Below are 20,139 nucleotides of genomic sequence, written 5' to 3' on the forward strand. Positions count from 1 at the left end.
CAGTTTGAAATATATTAAAATAATTAATATTTTTAATGGAGTTCCTAAGTCTAAACTTAGGAAAAATAAAATATTAACGTGAATTAATATAAAATTGCGTTAGAATGGTCCAAAAGTCATGGATCAAGCCAAATCTAATATTAGCTGTTGATTAGAGATTTAATCTCGGCCGTTGATGGACCAACGAGAAAAGTATAAGAGGAGGCTTAAAGGGTCAGTTGGAGGACACATTGAGTTGATCAAGAATTTGATTTTCTGGGGCAAGGTTTGCTGAGGAAATCGAAGGAGTGATCAAAGTTGCAACTGAGGGGCAGTGAATATAGTAGCAGAGAGGTAGAGAGAGTACCGGGAGCATCAGCACAAAAGCCGGGAGAGGGTTGACGCAGAGCCCAATAGAGGCCATGCAGAGCCAGCCATAGGCCACGCAGAGCCAACAAGGAGATGCGCAGAGCCTGAGGAGGGACAACATGGGAGACGCAGAGGCTCCAGAGTCTGACGCAGAGCCCCGAGAGGCTGACACAGGGCCAAATAGGCTGACGCTGGGCCAGAGAAGCTGACGCAGACCCTAGAGGCTGACGCTGGGAGATTTTGTGGGGCGAATTGGGGATGATATCTGTCTCCGAATGAGAGGTACTACTGCCAAGGACATTCTCTGTTGGGTGAGCCATTTCTGGTACCCAGATTGTATTTTGAAACTGCTTAATAATAAAACCCTCTGATAGCTGCACTAGTTTAACCACATTGGGTTTTTCCGGGGACATTAGTCCAAAAATAACTGTGTCACTTGTGTTCTATTTTCTTTTAGTTGATGACTTGTATGTGTTGATATTGTACCTGTATTTATTTTCAACATTTACATGGTAAATAACTTGTTAAGTAAATGAACAAGTAGGAAGAAATAAATCAAATAGTACAGGAAGAATTTCTGACGGTTAGACTTAGAAATTCCAACATAAGGCTCACAATCAGGATTATCATTAGGCACGACATGACTCCAACTCACAATTATGACTACAACTCACAACTAGACACCTGGCCACTCCATATTGGTCTGAACCTGGAAACAAAGTAAACATGGTGGAATGTTTTGGTATGCACATCTTAGCTAAATCTAGTTAATCTGGTTGGTGGAGGTTGTAGCCAAAGCCACCAATTCTGCATCCAAGATGGTTCATAAATGTAATCTTCTTGCCTCATTTTCTCTTCATGGGCCATAGAAGGCAGTAAAATTACATTTCATTTCAAACTTAAAATAAAAGTATCCTTAAACTAGATAAGTAAGTGACTAATAAAATAAATCGAAGAATGTTCATATAAAATTCACTTTACCTAGAATTACTCTCCCCATTAAAATCCCGATGATCTTAGTCTTAATACCTAATACCCTGTAATTTCCCTACAATAAAAATGAAAGATATAAAAAAAAGCCATCCAACACCCTTTAAACTTCATACATAACCATCTAAAATTTTAAACCATTATTTACTAGAAAAAATCTTTATTAAACACACTAATTTAATTTTTAAGATAAGAATACATAGCTGAATGAAAAGACTCCAACACCCTTTAAACTTCATACATAACCATCTAAGATTTTAAACCATTATTTACTAGAAAAAATCTTTATTAAACACTCTACTTTAATTTTTAAGATAAGAATACATAGCTGAATGAAAAGACTATGTATTATGTTCAAATTACATTTTGAAGTTTTAAAATCAAAACCAATAATCAACTAATATATATTTAAATTTCATAAATTCATATTATATATATAATTATATATAATTATTTATATATATATATATATATATATTAATCACTAAATATATTTAAATTTTACAAATTAAAAAAAAAAAAATATATATATATATATATATATAAAAGCTCAGTTTCAGATCATGGTTTTGCGACTCTGGCACTGATAAAACAGTCCTCAAGCAACCATATGGCAACCTTGGATATGAAGACCCTATGCAACATAATGAGCAACTTAGAATAATAATAGCATCAAACTGCAAGTAAATGATCTCAGATCATACTTAGTACATTCTGATTTCCCACCTGTTTTCAGTGAAGATGCTAACTTGAAGTGTAGGATTGATTTCATGCAGAAGAGTTGCTCCCTCTTATTTCAGATAGGTGTTACAGAGAAGAGAAGAATTCAGAGGTGACGTTTGTCATATTTACTTGAAAAGGGGGATCTTTCTACATAACTTCTGATGATAACACCCCTTATAAATCAGATGAAGAAAATTGCAGAAAGAAATACTGAACAAAGGCCTAAGCAACAAGCGTTATGTTAAATGGGTGATTCCTGTTCAAATTTCTCTCACGGAAAATCAGTCTTACACTAACTCTGGTACCATTGTAAATGGATATAGTGGGACTATTGACAGCCCTGTTTTGCATTTAGATATTAAAAGAAATAGTAATGAAACCTGGCTGATGCAATTTGATAGCTTTCCTAGGGATGATCCATATAACAATGACAAAACTCACTAAACTCCAATTCAACCATATAACAATGACAAAACTCACTAAACTCCAATTCAACCATAACTTGAAATCTATGTGATATTTCAATGTGTTATCTACCTTGTCATCTGTAAATTGTAATGTTGATTATGCAATGACCTTGTAATCCAGATTTTTGAAAAGGAGATTTGGTTTCTTGTTTTGTACTTGACCTAACCATAATTTATCTCAAGCTTGCTAAGAGGTTAAGAAAGACACCTAAATGATCCTTCAAAACCTCACATAAAAGGTTATGAATCATATTCTACGTTGGTTTTGTAGACATGGAAATCTTACTGAAGCCCTAATTTAGTGTTTTCATTAAAAATCCACATTTATAAGAAGATAAAATTCTTTACAAAACCCCTAATTTAAAGTTTTGATTAAGAATTCATATCCAAATGAGAAAGGCTATAAAATATTTTCAAATTGCATTCTAAAAGCAAAGTAAAAAATAATCAACTAAGATATATCTAAATTGTACAAATTCAAAACAAAAAACTTACCATATTAAAATAGATATATATAATGTTTATATTTTTAAATTACACAGATTAATCCTATTTATTTTTATTATTAAAATCCTGTATTACGTTAAAAATTAAGCAAACTCAAAACTCAGTCACGTTTAATATATACAGAACTTATAATATGATATTAATTTTTATTTTTATTAACTAACCTAATCAACTACAAACCAAGAAAACCTTTTGAAATATGACCCCAAGACAGAAAAAAAAAACGAACGAAATGGAAATTGTAAAACCGCTAAAAGCCGAGGCACACGGCACATGTAACATACACGGTTCACATAACATTTATAACCTGACGTGCTATAAACCAAAACCAAATAAACAAATTCTATATTAATGGTATGCCATCATCAGAGTTCATCAACGCTATTTGTGGGAGAAGGCATACTTGGCAACAAAAACAAATGAACATTAATGGGTCCGAGATGAATACGGCTCATAACTAGGCCGCCTGACAGAGAGTAACAATGTTAGAATGTATCAGTGCCTGCATCTTGGCTAATCTGGTTCATCGAGGCTGTACCAACCAGAACGATGGAAATGACAAACCCGCCAATTCCGCATCCAAGATGATCTGGAAGAACTCCACGTCATTTCACATCCTTATACTGCAAAGTGCAAACCGACCCTGTCGTAGGAGAAAAATAATTCTATAGGCCCAAAGAGAGAGACAGTGTGGCAAATTGTGACTGTACATTCTACTTTCTCATATGTGGACAAGATAAAAATAACATCTGAGGTGGAGGACCAGATTTGGTTGGCAGCAGAGTCGGTGCTATTAGCTTTGATTGTGCAACGTTGCAATCACACACTTAAGCAAATTGTGAATTGTTTGGCTGGACAGTTTCTTGATTAGTGTATGGGCTTTGGTAAATTAGGAGAGGTGTTGCATGTCATTCTATGGGCTGCTTCACAGTGGCATACAATGTGTAGGCCTTGTTGGATTTGATCATGGAGATTCACAAAGGCGGGATAAAGCTAATATCCCATATATAAATGTAAGCTCAACACCTGCATTGTCCTACTTTCAAATTGAAGATTTCAGGATGAGAGTTGAGCCGATGCGGCAACTCATCATCTTCAGTTAGTGGATTTCGATATTGGGGGTTTGATCTACAAGGTTCTGATCTTTGGCAATGTGCTAAGGAAATTGTAACATATTGCCAATGTAAATTTCAGTATAGCGGACATGGGTATTCAAGGAAAGCTAAGATACCATTATTTTAAATGATACAATTTGCTACTGTCATGAAGATAGTTTGGTGATTTCCATCTTACTGAAAGCATTGAAGCATTTGTAATTAATTTTGAGTCTGATGTTTTATTACTCTAACTTCTGACCAGTTTCTATTGGTTTACCTCACCGTGGATACTTTTGGAACTGCAATGGAAACTGAACAGGGCACCATTCAAAACACGTTGTGTTGACTCCATGGAGATCCGTATTCCTGGGCTCTAGATCTAAATCAAGAGGAAACAATGCGAATGCAGAGAAGAGAGCAAGAACTCAAAAACGAAGAGTATTATGGATTGTTCAGGAGAAGATTGCGATATTGGTTCGAAGTTTCGGAAAAGTTTATTATTATGACAATACAAATATTGGAAGAGTAATAAAGGCCAAGGATCAAGTGTCTTGTCTTCTCCAGTTCACCCATCCAATTGAAGAAACCTTATACTCTGCACTAGGCATCTCAAACCCCACATTGTCAAGTAGAGGGTTGCAGGAGCTCACTTGTGCAAACAAACAAACCAACACCGCAAACACAAGTGAATTTCACTCCAAAATTGCACTGAAATGACCTGTGATTACATAATTATATACATGAAACAATCTCCTTGGATGAAGTTTTGACTAACCTAACCTGTGATATAAAGGACTAAGCCATTTCTTGGCAAAGATTTGCTTCAAATTAAAAAAAGCGCTACGCCATGGAAGACCACAGTGATCACCTAGGAGGAGATTACTAGATTAGGTGATTACCATATTAACAAGGAGATTACTGGATTAACATGTGTGAGAGCCTCACACATGGTCTACACAGAGCTTAGAGGTTTCTAGTTTTTTTAAGGGTGTTTGACTGAATGGTTTTATTGGAGATTTGAATTTACATGTTCAATGGAGGGGTTTTGGTTATTTAATAAATAAATAAAAAACATACAGTAAAAAGCAACTAGTTATATTAATTATATTTTTAATTAGCCTAGTTGATATGGAAATCTTGCTAAAGCTTTTATTAATAAAAAATCCATTGTAGTGAGATCAAATTTTTTACTAAACATCTTAATTACCAGGGGATTACTAAATATCTTAATTACCAGATCTAGAAGATTACTAAACATTTTAATTATTTACTAATCATCTTAATTCTAATTTTTAAAGGATGTTTGACCCAATGGTTTTCTTGGAGATTTTAATCTACATGTCTAATTGAAGGGGGTTTGGTTATCTTAAAAAAACCATACTGAAAAACCAACTAGTTATATTAATTATATTGTCAATTGGTGTAGTTGACATGGAAATCTTACTCATACTTTCATTAAGAATCCACCATCTACCTCTAGAGAAATAAAATTCTTTACTAGAGCTCTTAATTTAATAATTTTGATTAAAAATCCATATCCAAATGAAAAAGACTATAAACTATTTAGACCATTTTCAAATTGAATTCTAAAATCAATACAAAAATAATCAACTAATATATATTTAAATTCCAAAAATTAAAAAAATAACACAGGCGGTATATATAGTTTAATACTATTTAATATGTATAGTTTAATACTACTTAATATATATATATATTGATTTTATATATATATATATATAACCTATATATATTTAAATTACAAAAACTTTAATACTATTTAATTTTTTATTAAAATAATTTATAATGTTAAAAATTAACCAAAAAAAGAGAAAACCCGATCGCATCTAACATATACAGAACTTATAGTATGATATCAATTTTAATTAAACAACCTAAATAACTAGTAACCAAACAAAACTTTTAAAATATGGCCCAAGACAAAATAAAGAAGGAACGAAATGGAAATGGGAAAAACGCTAAAGCCAGGACACATGTCACATGCATTGTTCACATCACATTAATAATCTGACGTCTTACAGACCAAAACCAAATGACGGCTCGTAAGTACTGCGCATGACAGAGAGCAATCATGGCAGAATGTATCGGTACCTGGATCGTGGCGATTCTCGTATGTGGAGGTTGTACTCACAAGAATGATGGAATGTAACGAAATGACAAACCCGCCGATTCCACACATCCAAGATGGTCCCGAAGAACAGCTAACTACGGCACCGGAACAGCCTGTCATAGAAAAATAAATTTCTATGTAAGTCCATGGTCTGGAAGAACTGCTAACTACGGCACCGGAACAACCTGTCATAGAAAGATAAATTTCTATGCTAGTCCAAAGACAGACATCGTGGCAAATTCTATGAACAGAACAGAGAGCCTAGATAACCAAGTGACCAATCAAATAAATTGGAGGAGTCGGACAGTATTGAAAACACTTTACCTCGAATTACTTACTCTCTGCTATTGGGCTGAAATCCCAGTGACCTTTATCTGAATGCCTAAAACCCTGCAATAGAAATAAAAGATGAAAACTCAAAAAGAAACAATCTAGCAGCCGTTTAAACTACATGCATAGCTATCTAAGTTTCTAAACCATTATCTACCAGAGAACATCCTCCATTATTACAGAGGACATCCCATTATGTATATATTTATTGCTAAAACATTTATATAAATATATTATATCAGCTCAAATTGAACCAAAAAAAAATATACCTGCTCTGGTGATTTTCCTCCATGGAAATTCGAAATCATGCATTACATCTCTTCTGCTCCGCGTCAAACCAAAATAAAATAAAACCAACCAATCCAAACACAAAGCAAAGAAAAAACCAGACACCAGCTGAAAAATAGAAAAATCTATAAAGAAAATTGACTGTTGAAACCAATAAACAAGCATGGCCATGCCTTGGACCAAACAAACAACAAGAAGAAGCCAATTCGGAAAACAGAAGAGATGAGGTTAAACTATTAGGCTGGAGTGCTATATATCCGCCTCATTTCAAACGGTCACAGACTTTCTCCAAATTCTAGTGCTTTCTCACGTCCGCTTTTATCTATATTTTAAATTTTAACTTATCTTCATATCCACCGCCATGGCCTTGCATCTGAAGGTTTTTTTTCGAAAAATATGACCCTTATCATCCTTTCTTTTGGTAACCCTTATGACTAATATGAGCAGTTATAAATCATCCTTTCTTTTGGTAACCCTTGGATTCTGTTTTTAGCTGGAAATTCATTTATAATATTTATTTTAAATTTTAATATTATCTATATTTGTAAATAATAAACTCGTACTTAACTGGAATAGGGTTTTTTGTTTTTTTAATTTATTTATTACAGAATACGTGTTTAACGAGAATGTCAGATTCTTTAAACATCGCATTTTCCGACACTGCGTGATCTCGAAGGCCGCGTTGTTAGAATAATGAAGCATGGTTATATCGGTTTGATTATATTTTGAAGGAGACTGATGAAGAATTGGATTGGTTAGCCATGGTTATACTTTTATTTGACGTTAAAAGTGAGTAAAAATTAATTTTTAAATTCATGAAGGGTTGAGAGATTTAAAAATAGCCATGGTTATATTTTTATTTGACGTTAAAAATGAGTAAAAATTATTTTATTTTTAAATTCATGAAGGGTTGCGAGATTTAAATTTTTTAATGTAATTTTTTTTATAAAATTTTGTAGTTGTTTTTTTTAAATTTCATATATATATAAAACGAAATATTTTGATTTTTAATTTTATTAAAATATTGATAAAATAAAAAATAAAATAAAAGATAATAATAAAATAAATATAAATAAATAAAACAAATAAATTAATAAAAAAACAAAAATAAAAATAAAATAACAAAACAAAATAAAATAAATAAATAAATAAAACAAAATAAAATAAATAAAAATAAACAGAATAAGAATTTATTAAAAATAAATAATAAATAAATAAAATAAATAAATAAAATTGAATGAAAATGAAAATAAATAAATAATTATATAATGAAATAAATATTAATATTAATATTAATAAACCAAATGATTTAATTAAGCAATACGTAAATAGAACCTACTATCCTGTAAATGAAATTTAACAAGATCACATAAAAAAATGGTTAACATACAAAGTCAAAACTAATCCTTAAAATTATTTATATTCTAATAAAACAACTAACATAAATTTAACAAGATCACATTAAAAAAAAATGGTTAACATACAAAGTCAAAACTAATCCTTAAAATTATTTATATTCTAATAAAACAACTAACATATAGCTAAGGATCTAAAACAGGTAATAATAATAATAATTATAATAATAGTATATATATACACATATATATAGAGACACAGGTATGTAAATAAATAAACAATAATAAAATAAGAATATATCTAAATAAATAAATATTAATAATAAATAATAAGTAAAATAAATACATATTTAAATAAATAAATAAAATTATTAGTAATTAAATTAATTATTTGTAAGCCAACTACATAAGAAGACATCAAAAATATTTCTCAATAACTATTAATAAGCTCTGTAATTCGCTCTCTCTTCTCAAATATAAATCTCATTGCCTTGATGATGGACTCACTAAGGTAGTCCTAAACGTTGGTTTCAAAACTGCTCACAGGTTTTTCCACAAAATTATAAAAAATATTGATAATAGATATATGTATAGGTTCTATTTATATCTCTTTTGATTTTTAATTTTATTAAAATATTGATAATAGATATATGTATAAGTTTTAATTTATATGGTGATATGGGTAATATTAAATTTATATAGTTTGGGAAAAAACTTATTATAAATAAATAATTTTTTAGTTGAATTTATGATATGATAGGTATATTATTAAATTTACATTTAATTTAAGAAAAATTAATATTTTTTCTATTGTGTAAAAATATTTTTATTTATAATCATATGTTTATTAATTCATTTTAAATATAGAGTTATATGAGAAATTATTATTTAAATTTTTTTAAGGTAATAGATATAATATGAATTTTTTCCAAAAAAATATGTCATTTTATTAATAATTAAATTTAAATATAATAATTACAAATATAAACTATTATTAAAATTTAAATTTATAAAAATATAGAGTTATATGAAAAATTATTATTTAAAATTCTTTTAAGGTAATTGATAAAATATGAATTTTTTCCATAAAAAATATGTCATTTTATTAATAAAAATAAGATTATAACAGAATAAATTTAATTAAATAAATTTATTATTATTATTATTATTATTATTATTTTATTTTTATAATTTATATTATGTTTTATTATTTTACATGTTTTATAATACTTTATATTAATGGTGTATTTTTTTGTTTTTCCAAACTTTAAAGTTTATTCTACTATTGTGTATTTTTTTGTTTTTTCAAACTTTAAAATTTATTATACTATTGTACATATTTTTTTATATAATTTGGTTTATAATTATTAATCTTCAAAATTTTGGATATCTCAAAAATCTTTTTTTATAATGTTAATATATTTCTACTAAAAAATAATTTAAATATTATTTTTTTTTTACTAGATTCCAACTAAAAATATAAACAAATTTATGAACTAAGCCAGTTACAACATTAATTCAATAGACCGGCCATCCCTATCTGCACATAGTCGTGGTGGTAATTGTGAGATGGTGCGACTAGTTGAGTGGTGTGAGTATATGACAAGTAAAATCCACGAGTTAGAGACAAAACTCACGCGGATGAGCTTTCAAAAAAAATTAAAAATCCACCCACCAATCCAAGGGAAAAAAATAATATGGTTGAAAATTAGAAAAATATATAAATAATTGGACTGTTAAAATGGCCATGCCTTAAACGGTTAAACCAAACAAATAAGAAGAACCCTTAAAATTTTAATTCATCTTCGTATCCACCGCCGTTGCCTTGCATCTTAAGGTTTTTTTTTACACGAATTCAGAATAAACCCAGCTGTTTTAAATCATCCCTTATTACGGTCGATGGCTATTTCAGCTAAACATTTTACAGCCCTGAAATACTTGCAGGTCGCTTCAATATTTTACAGAGCATGACGCTTCAAAATTTTAATATTAATTATTTTACATCGTTATGCATGTTCAACTAGGCTACAGGCCCCCCGTTAAATAGTGCGCTTTCCAGATGAGTGATAAAGATGGCCGCTGCAAAGCTGGGGGCTCTAAATTAGACGACAACGAGGGAGAATGCGTTAGCCATAGTTACATCGTTTTTGTTATATTTTCATTTAAGGAAGGATTTGAAAATGGCATAGCCATAGTTATATCATTTTGGTTATATTTTTTTTTTAAAAGGTGGAAAAACTTATCAAACTCAGTTTGTCAAACCAACAGTGAGGACAACCATCTCTGGCTGCTATTCGCGAATGTCAGTTGACACATCACTGTTATCAAGGAAAACCACGCCACCTGAAATAACCCGCTGGTGGTCCGTAAGGGAGCAGGCTTTCACTCCTGCGAGATGCCTCTGGGTCTTGGTTATATTTTTACTTAAGCTTAAAGTTTTTTTAAGTTTTTTTTTTTTAAGTAGGAAAAAACATGCCAGAAATTTGAAGAAGCTGGTAATTAGAGGGAAGAATTTGTGATTAAAAAGAGTGAATATATATTAATTAGGTTTTATGAATTTTAATAGGTTTAATTTTTTATTTTAATTATTTTTGTTATTGTTTTTTTATAAGATTTTTGTTTAAGTTTGAGGCCAATTAATTTTCTTATTCTCTTTTATAAGATTTTGGTTAAAGATGATGTTGTGTGTGACTTCAATATATGTCATTTAATATCATTAAACAAACAAAACAAGGTTTATAAAAAAAATGTATTCTTAATAATGTAGTGGTTATTTAAAAGAATATGGAATGGGCTATATGCATGGGATGAGATGTTATTTATCAAGTTAGACTTTGAAAAAGTATATGACTATATTGAATGGCCTTTTATCTTGGCCATGTTATAGAGACTTGGTTTTGCCCAATTTGTTCTTTGAGTTACAAAGACTTGATATTATGAATCATTGAATTTATATGCTATTCAAGTAATTAATTTTGAGGAAGTTGGCTTATTTAGGATGGATGGAAAAGGCTCCAATCTAGCCCCAAACTTATGTGTTCTAGATGTAGAGGCTCCAGGCTACTTTCCTCATCATCAAACTTCTCATGGTCTCGTTGAAATTATTCCCCTCCTTGGCCCTAACACTAGTCAAATGGTTAAAATGGACATGTTGTTAACTTCTCTTTTCTTGGCATCTTGGAGGAAAAAACATTAGTGGACAACACCATGGAATTTGTTCACATCTTGATTGAAGCCTCAAGCTCCAATTTGCTGATGCAGATGGAAAACAATGGTTTAATTAATCCAGAGTTGGATCTATAAAACCCAACAATCACCCCGCCGAACACCCCTTTGGCTTGAAAACTATGCCTTTTTCCCTTTCGGGACCGAAATGCCTTTGAAAAATGCCAAAACAGAGCTTTTTTCCCTTTGGAAAGTGATTATATAAATATTGCCACAAACCCAGATTTGGCTAATCGAACGGCTTAGATTGAATCGCAATATCGACGATCAACAATCGCAAGGCCCTTATATCAGCATTATCCCTTGGTGGAGGTCTGATGCGATAACTCTAATCATTATCGGCGATTTCCATATATCTGCTTTCCTATATACCGCCTCCCCTTCAAACCTCCGATGCGATAGCCTTTGCGGACCCGATAGGCTATCCAATCATCCCTATACTACTTCGGTCCGGTTAGGTTGTGATATCGAAGTTCAGCAATTTCACAAGCCGATTCCCTTCCTCCGATGTGATGCGATATATACGTCGGACCCGATAAGACCCAAAAGCGACATTTATATTATTTCAAGTCCGCTTTATCGAATCCGCCAAGTGTTTCGCACAGGTTCTCTTTGTAAATGGGTTTTCCGCTTGTGGACCCAAACTACACCAAATTTTCCTTAACCACGAGTGTTTCTACTGCAAAGAATGAAAACACAGAGCTAACAGCAATTTCATCCGAAGACAGGGAAAAACAAACATTCAAGGCCTCCACGGGCCGTTTATGTAATTATGCACACGAAATTAATTTCATTCATAACATTACAGAGTCTCGGCCTTGGCCTGATTACACAAAATGAAGACCTCTGTCTCAAAAAAATACAGTCCATGTTGTCTTGCTCTCACTCCACTAACTCCACTCCTTAATCCTCTCCTCTCATTACATTTTTCCTCTCTTTTATCAATCGAATATTACTCTGACAATATCTAACAGCGAAATCTCTATTCTTAATAGATCTAACAACAAATCTTCTATTTCTTAGCTCTTTCTCACACCTATGCAAACAGCTCTATCTCTGAATCTAAGATAAGATAGTCTCTAACTTATTACAATAATGAATTATAACTAATTTCTTGAGAGATCCAACCCTCTCAGTAAAAATCAATTTTTGACCAATCGGTCAATGAATTTCAGCCTGTTTAGCCACAACATGTGAACAAGATCTCACATTGTTGGCTAAGTCCTGATGCTCCTGCATCAAACTCCTGAGGAAGAAAAGAATTTTCCTTCAAGCTTTCAGGACTTACTCCATACTTTTGTAGTTCTATTGTAGTCAACCAACTGGAATCTTCCACTGGTTGTCCTTTCCACTTGACTAGATATTGGAAATAAGTCCGCCTTCTGGTTTTCTTGGATACTCTTTGATCCAAAATAGCTTCAACTTCTTTCTTGACTGCTTTTGGTACTTGTTCCTCCCAGTTCACAGTTTGAACTTCATCTCTTGTAGTTTCCTCCTGCAATTCTGTTTATGCCTCCTTGTATGGATATAAATCTGCAACATTAAAAATGGGGGATATTCCAATCCCTTCTGGTATCTCAATCTCATATGCATTGGCTGAAAATTTTCTTATAATTTTACAAGGTCCTATCTTTTTCATTTTCAGCTTGTTGTAAGTTTTAGTAGGAAATCTCTCTTTCCTCAAATATGCCATTACTAAATCTCCTACTTGGAACTCCTTTTCTCTTCTTTTTAGATCTACCCTTTGTTTTATTTTTTACTGCTTTCCTACAATTTGCTTTTGACTTCTTCCTGTAATCTCTGCATCTGTTCTGCAAATTCTTCAGCGCTTGCACTCCTGGTTTCCCGTTTTCCCAAATTTCTGAGCTCATACACACCTCTTGGGTGCATTCCAAAGACAATCTGAAATGGACTCATTCCAATGCTTCGGTTTGGAGTATCATTGCAAGCGAACTCAGCTTGAGGTAGTGCCAAATCCCACTGTTTAGGATTCTGATATACTAAACTCCTTAATATATTCCCCAAGCTCTTGTTCCAGTTTGTCCATCTGTTTGAGGATGGTATGCTGAACTAAAACTGAAGTTAGCTCCCAGTTTCTTCCAAAGTGTCGTCCAGAAATGCCCTACAAACTTGGTATCTCGATCAGATACAATACTTACAGGTAACCCATGCAATCTCACAATCTCTGAAAAGAATAAATTAGCTATGTGTGTTGCATCACTAGTTTTCCTACATGCTATGAAATGTGCCATTTTATAAAATCTATCTATTACAACATAAATAGAATCATTTCCTCTTTGGGTTTTTGGTAATCCCATAACAAAATCTATGCTGACTGCATCCCATGGTCGGTCTAGTATTGGAAATGGCTGATACAGTCCTGCATTCTGACTCCTTCCTTTTGCATGCTGACATATTTTGCATTTCTCAACAAACTTCTTAACATCAGTTTGCATTTTCAGCCAATAATAAAATGATTTCACTTGAGCGAAGGTTTTATCTTGTCCAAAATGACCAGATAACCCTCCACTATGTTTCTCTTTGATTATGTTTTCCCTCATGGAACATTTGGGAATACACAACTTGTTGCTTTTAAATAATAAGCCTCCTTGAATGAGGTAGTCCATCCACTGACTTCTGTTATGGCTCATTGGATTCTGAATTGTTGTGTAGATATCTCTGAAATCTTCATCATCCTTGTACATTTCAATCATTTCCTCAAATCCTACAACACCCACTTTGAACTCTTGCATAATAAAACTTACCCTGCTCAATGCATCTGCTACTTTATTAGACTTACCACTCTTATGCTTTATTACAAAAGTAAAACTCTGCAGAAATTCTACCCACTTGGTATGCTTCTAATTCAGCTTCGCCCGGTTATTGATAAACTATAAGGCATGATTGTCTGAATATAATATGAATTCTTTTGGAAGCAAGTAATGTCTCCACTTTTTCAAAGCCTGCACAATAGCATAAAACTCCTTATCATAAGAAGAATATTTCTTCTTTGCATCATTCAGTTTCTCATTGAAATATGCTATTGGCCTTTGCTCCTGACTCAGAACTACGCCAACTGCTACCCCACTAGAATCTATTTCTACTTGAAAGACTTTCTCAAAATTAGGCAATGCTAAAATTGGCTCTTCTGTGATTTTCTTCTTTAGCAAATTAAAATTTATGTTTTCTGCTTCTATCCATCGAAACGACTGATTGATCTCCTTGATTGTCTCAAGGATTGGTGCACAAATTTGACTAAAACCTCTTATAAACTTTTTGTAAAAACTCGCAAGTCCGTGGAAGCTTCTTACCTCAAATATGCTTCCGGGAGTAGGCCAATTCCAAATTGCTTGGACTTTCTCTGGATCCATCTTCAAGCCTGCTTTAGAAACTACAAATCCCAAGTACACCAGTTCCTCCTTCATGAAACTACACTTCTTCAAATTTATTAGTAGTTTCTCTTTTTGCAGAGTTCTTTAATACCAACTTAAGATGTTCTAAATGCTCCTCTTTACTTTTACTAAAAATAAAAATATCGTCAAGGTAAACAATAACAAATTTACCTGCATACTCCTTCAATGAATGTGTTGGGTGCATCAATGAGTCGAAAAGGCATCACTAACCACTCATACAATCCACTATTTGTTTTGAATGCAGTTTTCCATTCATCACCTTCTCGAATTCTTATCTGATGATACCCACTCTTCAAATCTATCTTAGTAAAGTATTTGGATCCACTTAAACATTCCATTAAATCATCCATGTGTGGTAAAGAAAATATGTACCTTATTGTGATCTTGTTGATAGCTCTAGAATCTGTGCACATGCGCCATTCCCCTCCTTTCTTCGGACTGAGTACTGTTGGTACAGCACATGGGCTAAGACTTTCTCTAATCAGCCCCTTATCCATCAGCTCCTATACTTGCCTTCCACCTTCTACGTTTTCTTGAGGAGTTAGTCTATACGCAGCTTTATTTGGTAAGCTTGCCCCTGGTATTAGATCGATATGATTGCTAATACTTCTAATCGGTGGTAATGCATTTAGTAATTCATCCACAATGATATCAACAAAATCATCTAACAGAACTTTAACTTCTTCAGGCAGATCATCTAAATTTGTGGAAGTTAAGATTACCTTTGGCCTTCCCACGATAGCAAAATGCAACTCCTCGCTTTTCACTACCTCCTGTAGCAATTCTTTTCCACTTATCAACATAATACTATTTCCAGGTGTACCTTTATCAGCATCATTCTTCAATGGCAACAACGTGTGCTTAGTTCCATCCTTCTCCATGGTGTGGGTGTTTCTCCTCCCGTCATGAATCGATTTCCGATCAAAATGGCATGGTCTCCCCAAAAATATATGACATACATCCATGGGCATCAAATCGCATAAAATCACGTCTTTATATGTACCAATTTGTATCTCAACATTGCATGGTTCTGTCACAATGAGTTGATGCCCCTTCTGTAACCAAGACACTCTGTAGGGTGTAGGATGTATTGTCTTTGCTAACCCAAGCTTATCCACCATCTCTGTGGACACAAGATTGTCATTGCTTCCACTGTCAATTATTACTTTACAACACTTACCTTTTGATTTACAGGTGGTTCTGAACAAGTTCTTCCTCTACGCAGGTTCTCCAATCTCCTTCTCTGTTCTAAGCAAAGTTCTTCTTAGTAACAATGATTCACCTTCTTCAGGGGGTTCTTCTTTCTCCATAAGTCGAGGTGGTTCTAGCTTTTCCTCAGCCACATTTGCATTCCTCTGACATGTTGTTTATTATGAGGACAGTCCCATGACATATGTCCCCACTCTCCACATGTATAACACCGAACATCTCTTCCTTGCCCTCTTCCTCTGGGTGTGAATCTTCCTCTGTTAGCTTCACCCCTTTGTGGTGGTTTGCTACTTGAGCTTCCTGCTTCATGCAGATGTTGTTGTCCTCTGGATCTAGTAGCTCCTCTACCTCTCACTGAGCTCCTTCCTCTATTCCTCTGATTCTGCTTTCTCAATATCTTCTCCTCTACCTTCAAACTTGATTGATAAGCATCTTCAATAGTTTTCAGACTTAAAAAGCTAATCTCATCTTGTATCTCGTACCTTAATCCATTGATATATCTAGCTACTTTTTCCATGTCATCTTCTACATGTCCTGCCCTAATACTCAATCTATAAAATTCTTCTGTATATTCCTTAACAGACATTCCTTTTTGCCTTAAATTTTGCAATTGCTTAAAAAGATTCAAATGATAGTCTTTAGGAAAAAACTTGGCTTTCAGTTTACTTACCATTTTGTCCCATTGCTTGATCTTGGATTTCCCTTTCCTCATTCTTGATGTCTGTACCTCGTCCCACCAAATAGCCGCATGACCCTTCAATCTGGTGACTGCAAACTTCACCATCTTCTTCTCATCAACCTCTTCATAATCAAAGTACTTGTCTATGGATCTGATCCAATCCATTAGTTCCTCTACATTCAGACTCCCTTCATACATAGGGATTTCCACCTTAGGCTTTCCTCCTACTTTCGCCAACATCTTGATGACTTTAGTAGTTTCATTGTCTTCATCTCTTTCCTCCTCAACAGATTCTTCTGAAGAGCTCTCATCTCCCTCATCAGGTGCTCTTCTCTGGACTGTCTCAATTGTCTCCATTCTCACACGCAGACTCCGGACCTCTTCCAGTAGAACTGCATTTGCCTCAGGTCTTCCTCGATCGATGCCTCTCCTTGGTGGCATTTTCGCTGCAAACAACCCTCTCTTCTGCTCTGATACCACAAATGACGTAGACGGAAAACAATGGTTTAATTAATCCACAGTTGGATCTATAAAACCCAACAATCACCCCGCCGAACACCCCTTTGGCTTGAAAACTATGCCTTTTTCCCTTTCGGAACCTAAAGGCCTGTCAAAGGGCTTAAACAATGCTTTTCTCTTTCGGGACCGAAATACCTTTGAAAAATGCCAAAACAGAGCTTTTTTCCCTTTAGAAAGCGATTATATAAATATTGCCACAAATCCAGATCTGGCCGATCAGACGGCTCAGATTGAATCGCAATATAGGCGATCGACAGTTGCAAGGCCCTTATATTGGCGCTATCCCTTGGCGGAGGTCCGATGCGATAACTCTAATCGCTATCGGTGATTGCCATATATCCGCTTTTCTATATACAGCCTCCCCTTCAAACCTTTGATGCGATAGCCTTTGTGGACCCGATAGGCTATCCAATCGTCCCTATACTGTCTCGGTCCAGTTAGGTTGCAATATCAGAGTTCGGCGATTTCACAAGGTGATTCCCTTCCTCCGATGCGATGCGATTTATACGTCGGACCCGATAAGACCCAAAACTGACATTTATATTATTTCAAGTCCACTTTATCGAATCCGCTAAGTGTTTCGCACAGTTTCTCTGTGTAAAAGGGTTTTCCGCTTGCGGACCCAAACTACACCAAATTTGCCTTAACCATAGGTGTTTCTACTGCAAAGAATGAAAACACAGAGCCAACACCAATTTCATCTGAAGACAAGGAAAAACAAACATTCAAGGCCTCCACGAGCCGTTTATGTAATTAGGCACATGGCATTAATTTCATTCATAACATTACAGAGTCTCGGCCTTGGCCTGATTACACAAAATGAAGACCTCTATCTCAAAAAAAATACAGTCCATTCTGTCTTACTCTCGCTCCACTAACTCCACTCCTTAATCCTCTCCTCTCATTACATTTTTCCTCTCTTTTATCAATCGAATATTACTCTAACAATATCTAACAGAAAAAATCTCTATTCTTAATAGATCTAACAACAAATCTTCTATTTCTTAGCTCTTTCTCACACCTATGCAAACAACTCTATCTCTGAATCTAAAATAAGACAATCTCTAACTTATTGCAATAATGAATTCTAACTAATTTCTTGAGAGATCCAACCCTCTCCGTAAAAACTGGTTTTTGACCAATCGGTCAATGAATTTCAACATGTTTAGCCACAACATGTGAACAAGCTTTCACATTGCTGGCTAAGTGTCGATGCTCCTGCACCATTTGCAAATGACGAAAACACAATGCTACAGGTTGGAGTAGGAAGGCATTCTTGTTTGGCTATCCAATCTATTGTTGTCATGGATTCAACATGGTTAGGCCTTTAAGTTCCTAATGATCACCTTTGCCTTCTAAAGTTTGTTGAAATCCCTTTAGGAGGTGGTATTGCAACAATTAGCTAATAAAATTTATAATTGGATTCTCTAGATTCCATATTTTCTCAAAGGTGTTAGCTACTGCTCATTCATACATATTAGTATTCATGTTGAATTCCGTATATTATGGCATATTAATGGCTAGAGATTTGTCTTCAAGACTTTCTCTCAACCAACCTACAAGGAAAACTAGGATTTAATCAAGCCAACTAGAGGTTCTATTGCAACCCTAAGAAGTGGGGTAGGTTATGGATGATATGTTCTTTCAAAGAAGCTAAAGATTTGTGTGTACAATAAGAGGTTCACATTGTGGAGGTATGAGGGTTAAGAGTACTAGAAAGTTCTCCAATGCAATTGCATCTTGCAAGGAACCCTGTTAGGTAAAAAGAGATGATGGAATGCCACATATTATACCTTGTTGTTGTGAACTCTGACAAAAGTCCAAATCCAAGGTACCTTTATAGTTCAAAATATTTAGAAGGCCTTAGCGGCTATAAAACATCACCTTTCCAAGAAAAATGACTCATTTTGGTGCATTGCATCTAGTAGTCTCCTCTAATCCAATATGAAGATAAATCCTTGGAAGAAATAGCTTGGTCTCAATGAAGGCTCTGTTTGAAAAAGAACATTGTGAAAGAAGTGATCTCTTTGAGGATTACACACACTAATTGAAGCCATGAGACATGTTGAAAACAAAGCTTTAGTTATGTCAAATAAGCCTACATTGAGAAAAATCAAACGTTAGTCTTAGATGACTTGTTTCTAAGTTAGGCATGCCCAATCCAACTACTTGGTGGAAAGATCAAGGGTGGAATCAATCAAAAGGTTTTAGAAATACAATCCTTGTTATGGGTAATGGTGACTCAACCTTGGGGTTATCAATGATGTCATGTTAAACAAACTCTAAAGGGTGGCCTCAAAGTAGTCTTCCTAGCTTTTTTAGATATATAGAATGTGGAAAGATTTAATTTAACACAAAAAAACCATGTTTTCTTTGTCCTTGCTTCTATGTAGCCTTCCTCTTGGAAAATTCCTTAATTATATTTGAGTTTCTAATCTAAATGCTTGTCTACCATAAATACGAAACGTTCAAGCATTTGTTCTAGTTTTGTCACTGTACTAAGTTAGTGTGGATTTGGACCTCAAAATTATATGGTTACCTCCTCCTTGCATCCATAACTTAGAAATATACTCTCCTTGATGATAAGATCTAATGTGTAATAGAATTCCTTTCATCATTGCAGCGTGTTAGGGTGGAGATTTTATTTCTAAGTTGAAAGAATTGGAAGGAAAAAGAAAAGAAATAAGATTGTTCTTTTTTTATATGTGTAAACCTTTACTTATAGACTTAAATGCAAGTTGGGAAAGTGGTTCATGGGTTAGCACATCCTAAGAAATTGTGAGAAGACTAGGGTGGCTCCTTACACTATAAGTAGGGTTTCCTGGACGTTCATTACTTGCAATTGATTCAATACATTC

General features: G+C 33.8%; 1 protein-coding gene and 1 long non-coding RNA gene across 2 annotated transcripts; both read right to left on the minus strand.

Annotated features, from left to right (window-relative positions):
* Positions 1 to 6,226: 6,226 nt before the first annotated feature.
* On the minus strand, positions 6,227 to 7,090 carry LOC149149532 (uncharacterized). The gene is made up of 3 exons (XR_016262392.1): positions 6,863 to 7,090; positions 6,588 to 6,653; positions 6,227 to 6,376 (listed from the first exon to the last, which is right to left on the minus strand). It is a non-coding gene; the product is annotated as an uncharacterized LOC149149532 (long non-coding RNA).
* Positions 7,091 to 15,377: 8,287 nt separating this feature from the next.
* On the minus strand, positions 15,378 to 15,995 carry LOC149149533 (uncharacterized). The gene has a single exon (XM_089442507.1). The coding sequence runs from the start codon at positions 15,993 to 15,995 to the stop codon at positions 15,378 to 15,380; it is 618 nt and encodes a 205-aa protein (XP_089298633.1).
* Between the last annotated feature and the right edge of the window lie 4,144 nt (positions 15,996 to 20,139).

The sequence above is a fragment of the Pinus tabuliformis genome, chromosome 9 (assembly GCF_031772625.1).
Source record: "Pinus tabuliformis cultivar Carrire ecotype Pingquan chromosome 9, CPIR1, whole genome shotgun sequence".
Classification (NCBI taxonomy): domain Eukaryota; kingdom Viridiplantae; phylum Streptophyta; class Pinopsida; order Pinales; family Pinaceae; genus Pinus; species Pinus tabuliformis.

Coding starts and splice junctions, on each gene's coding strand:
- LOC149149533 (XM_089442507.1), bottom strand. CDS start 15,995: ATGGTGGATAAGCTTGGGTTAGCAAAGACAATACATCCTACACCCTAC.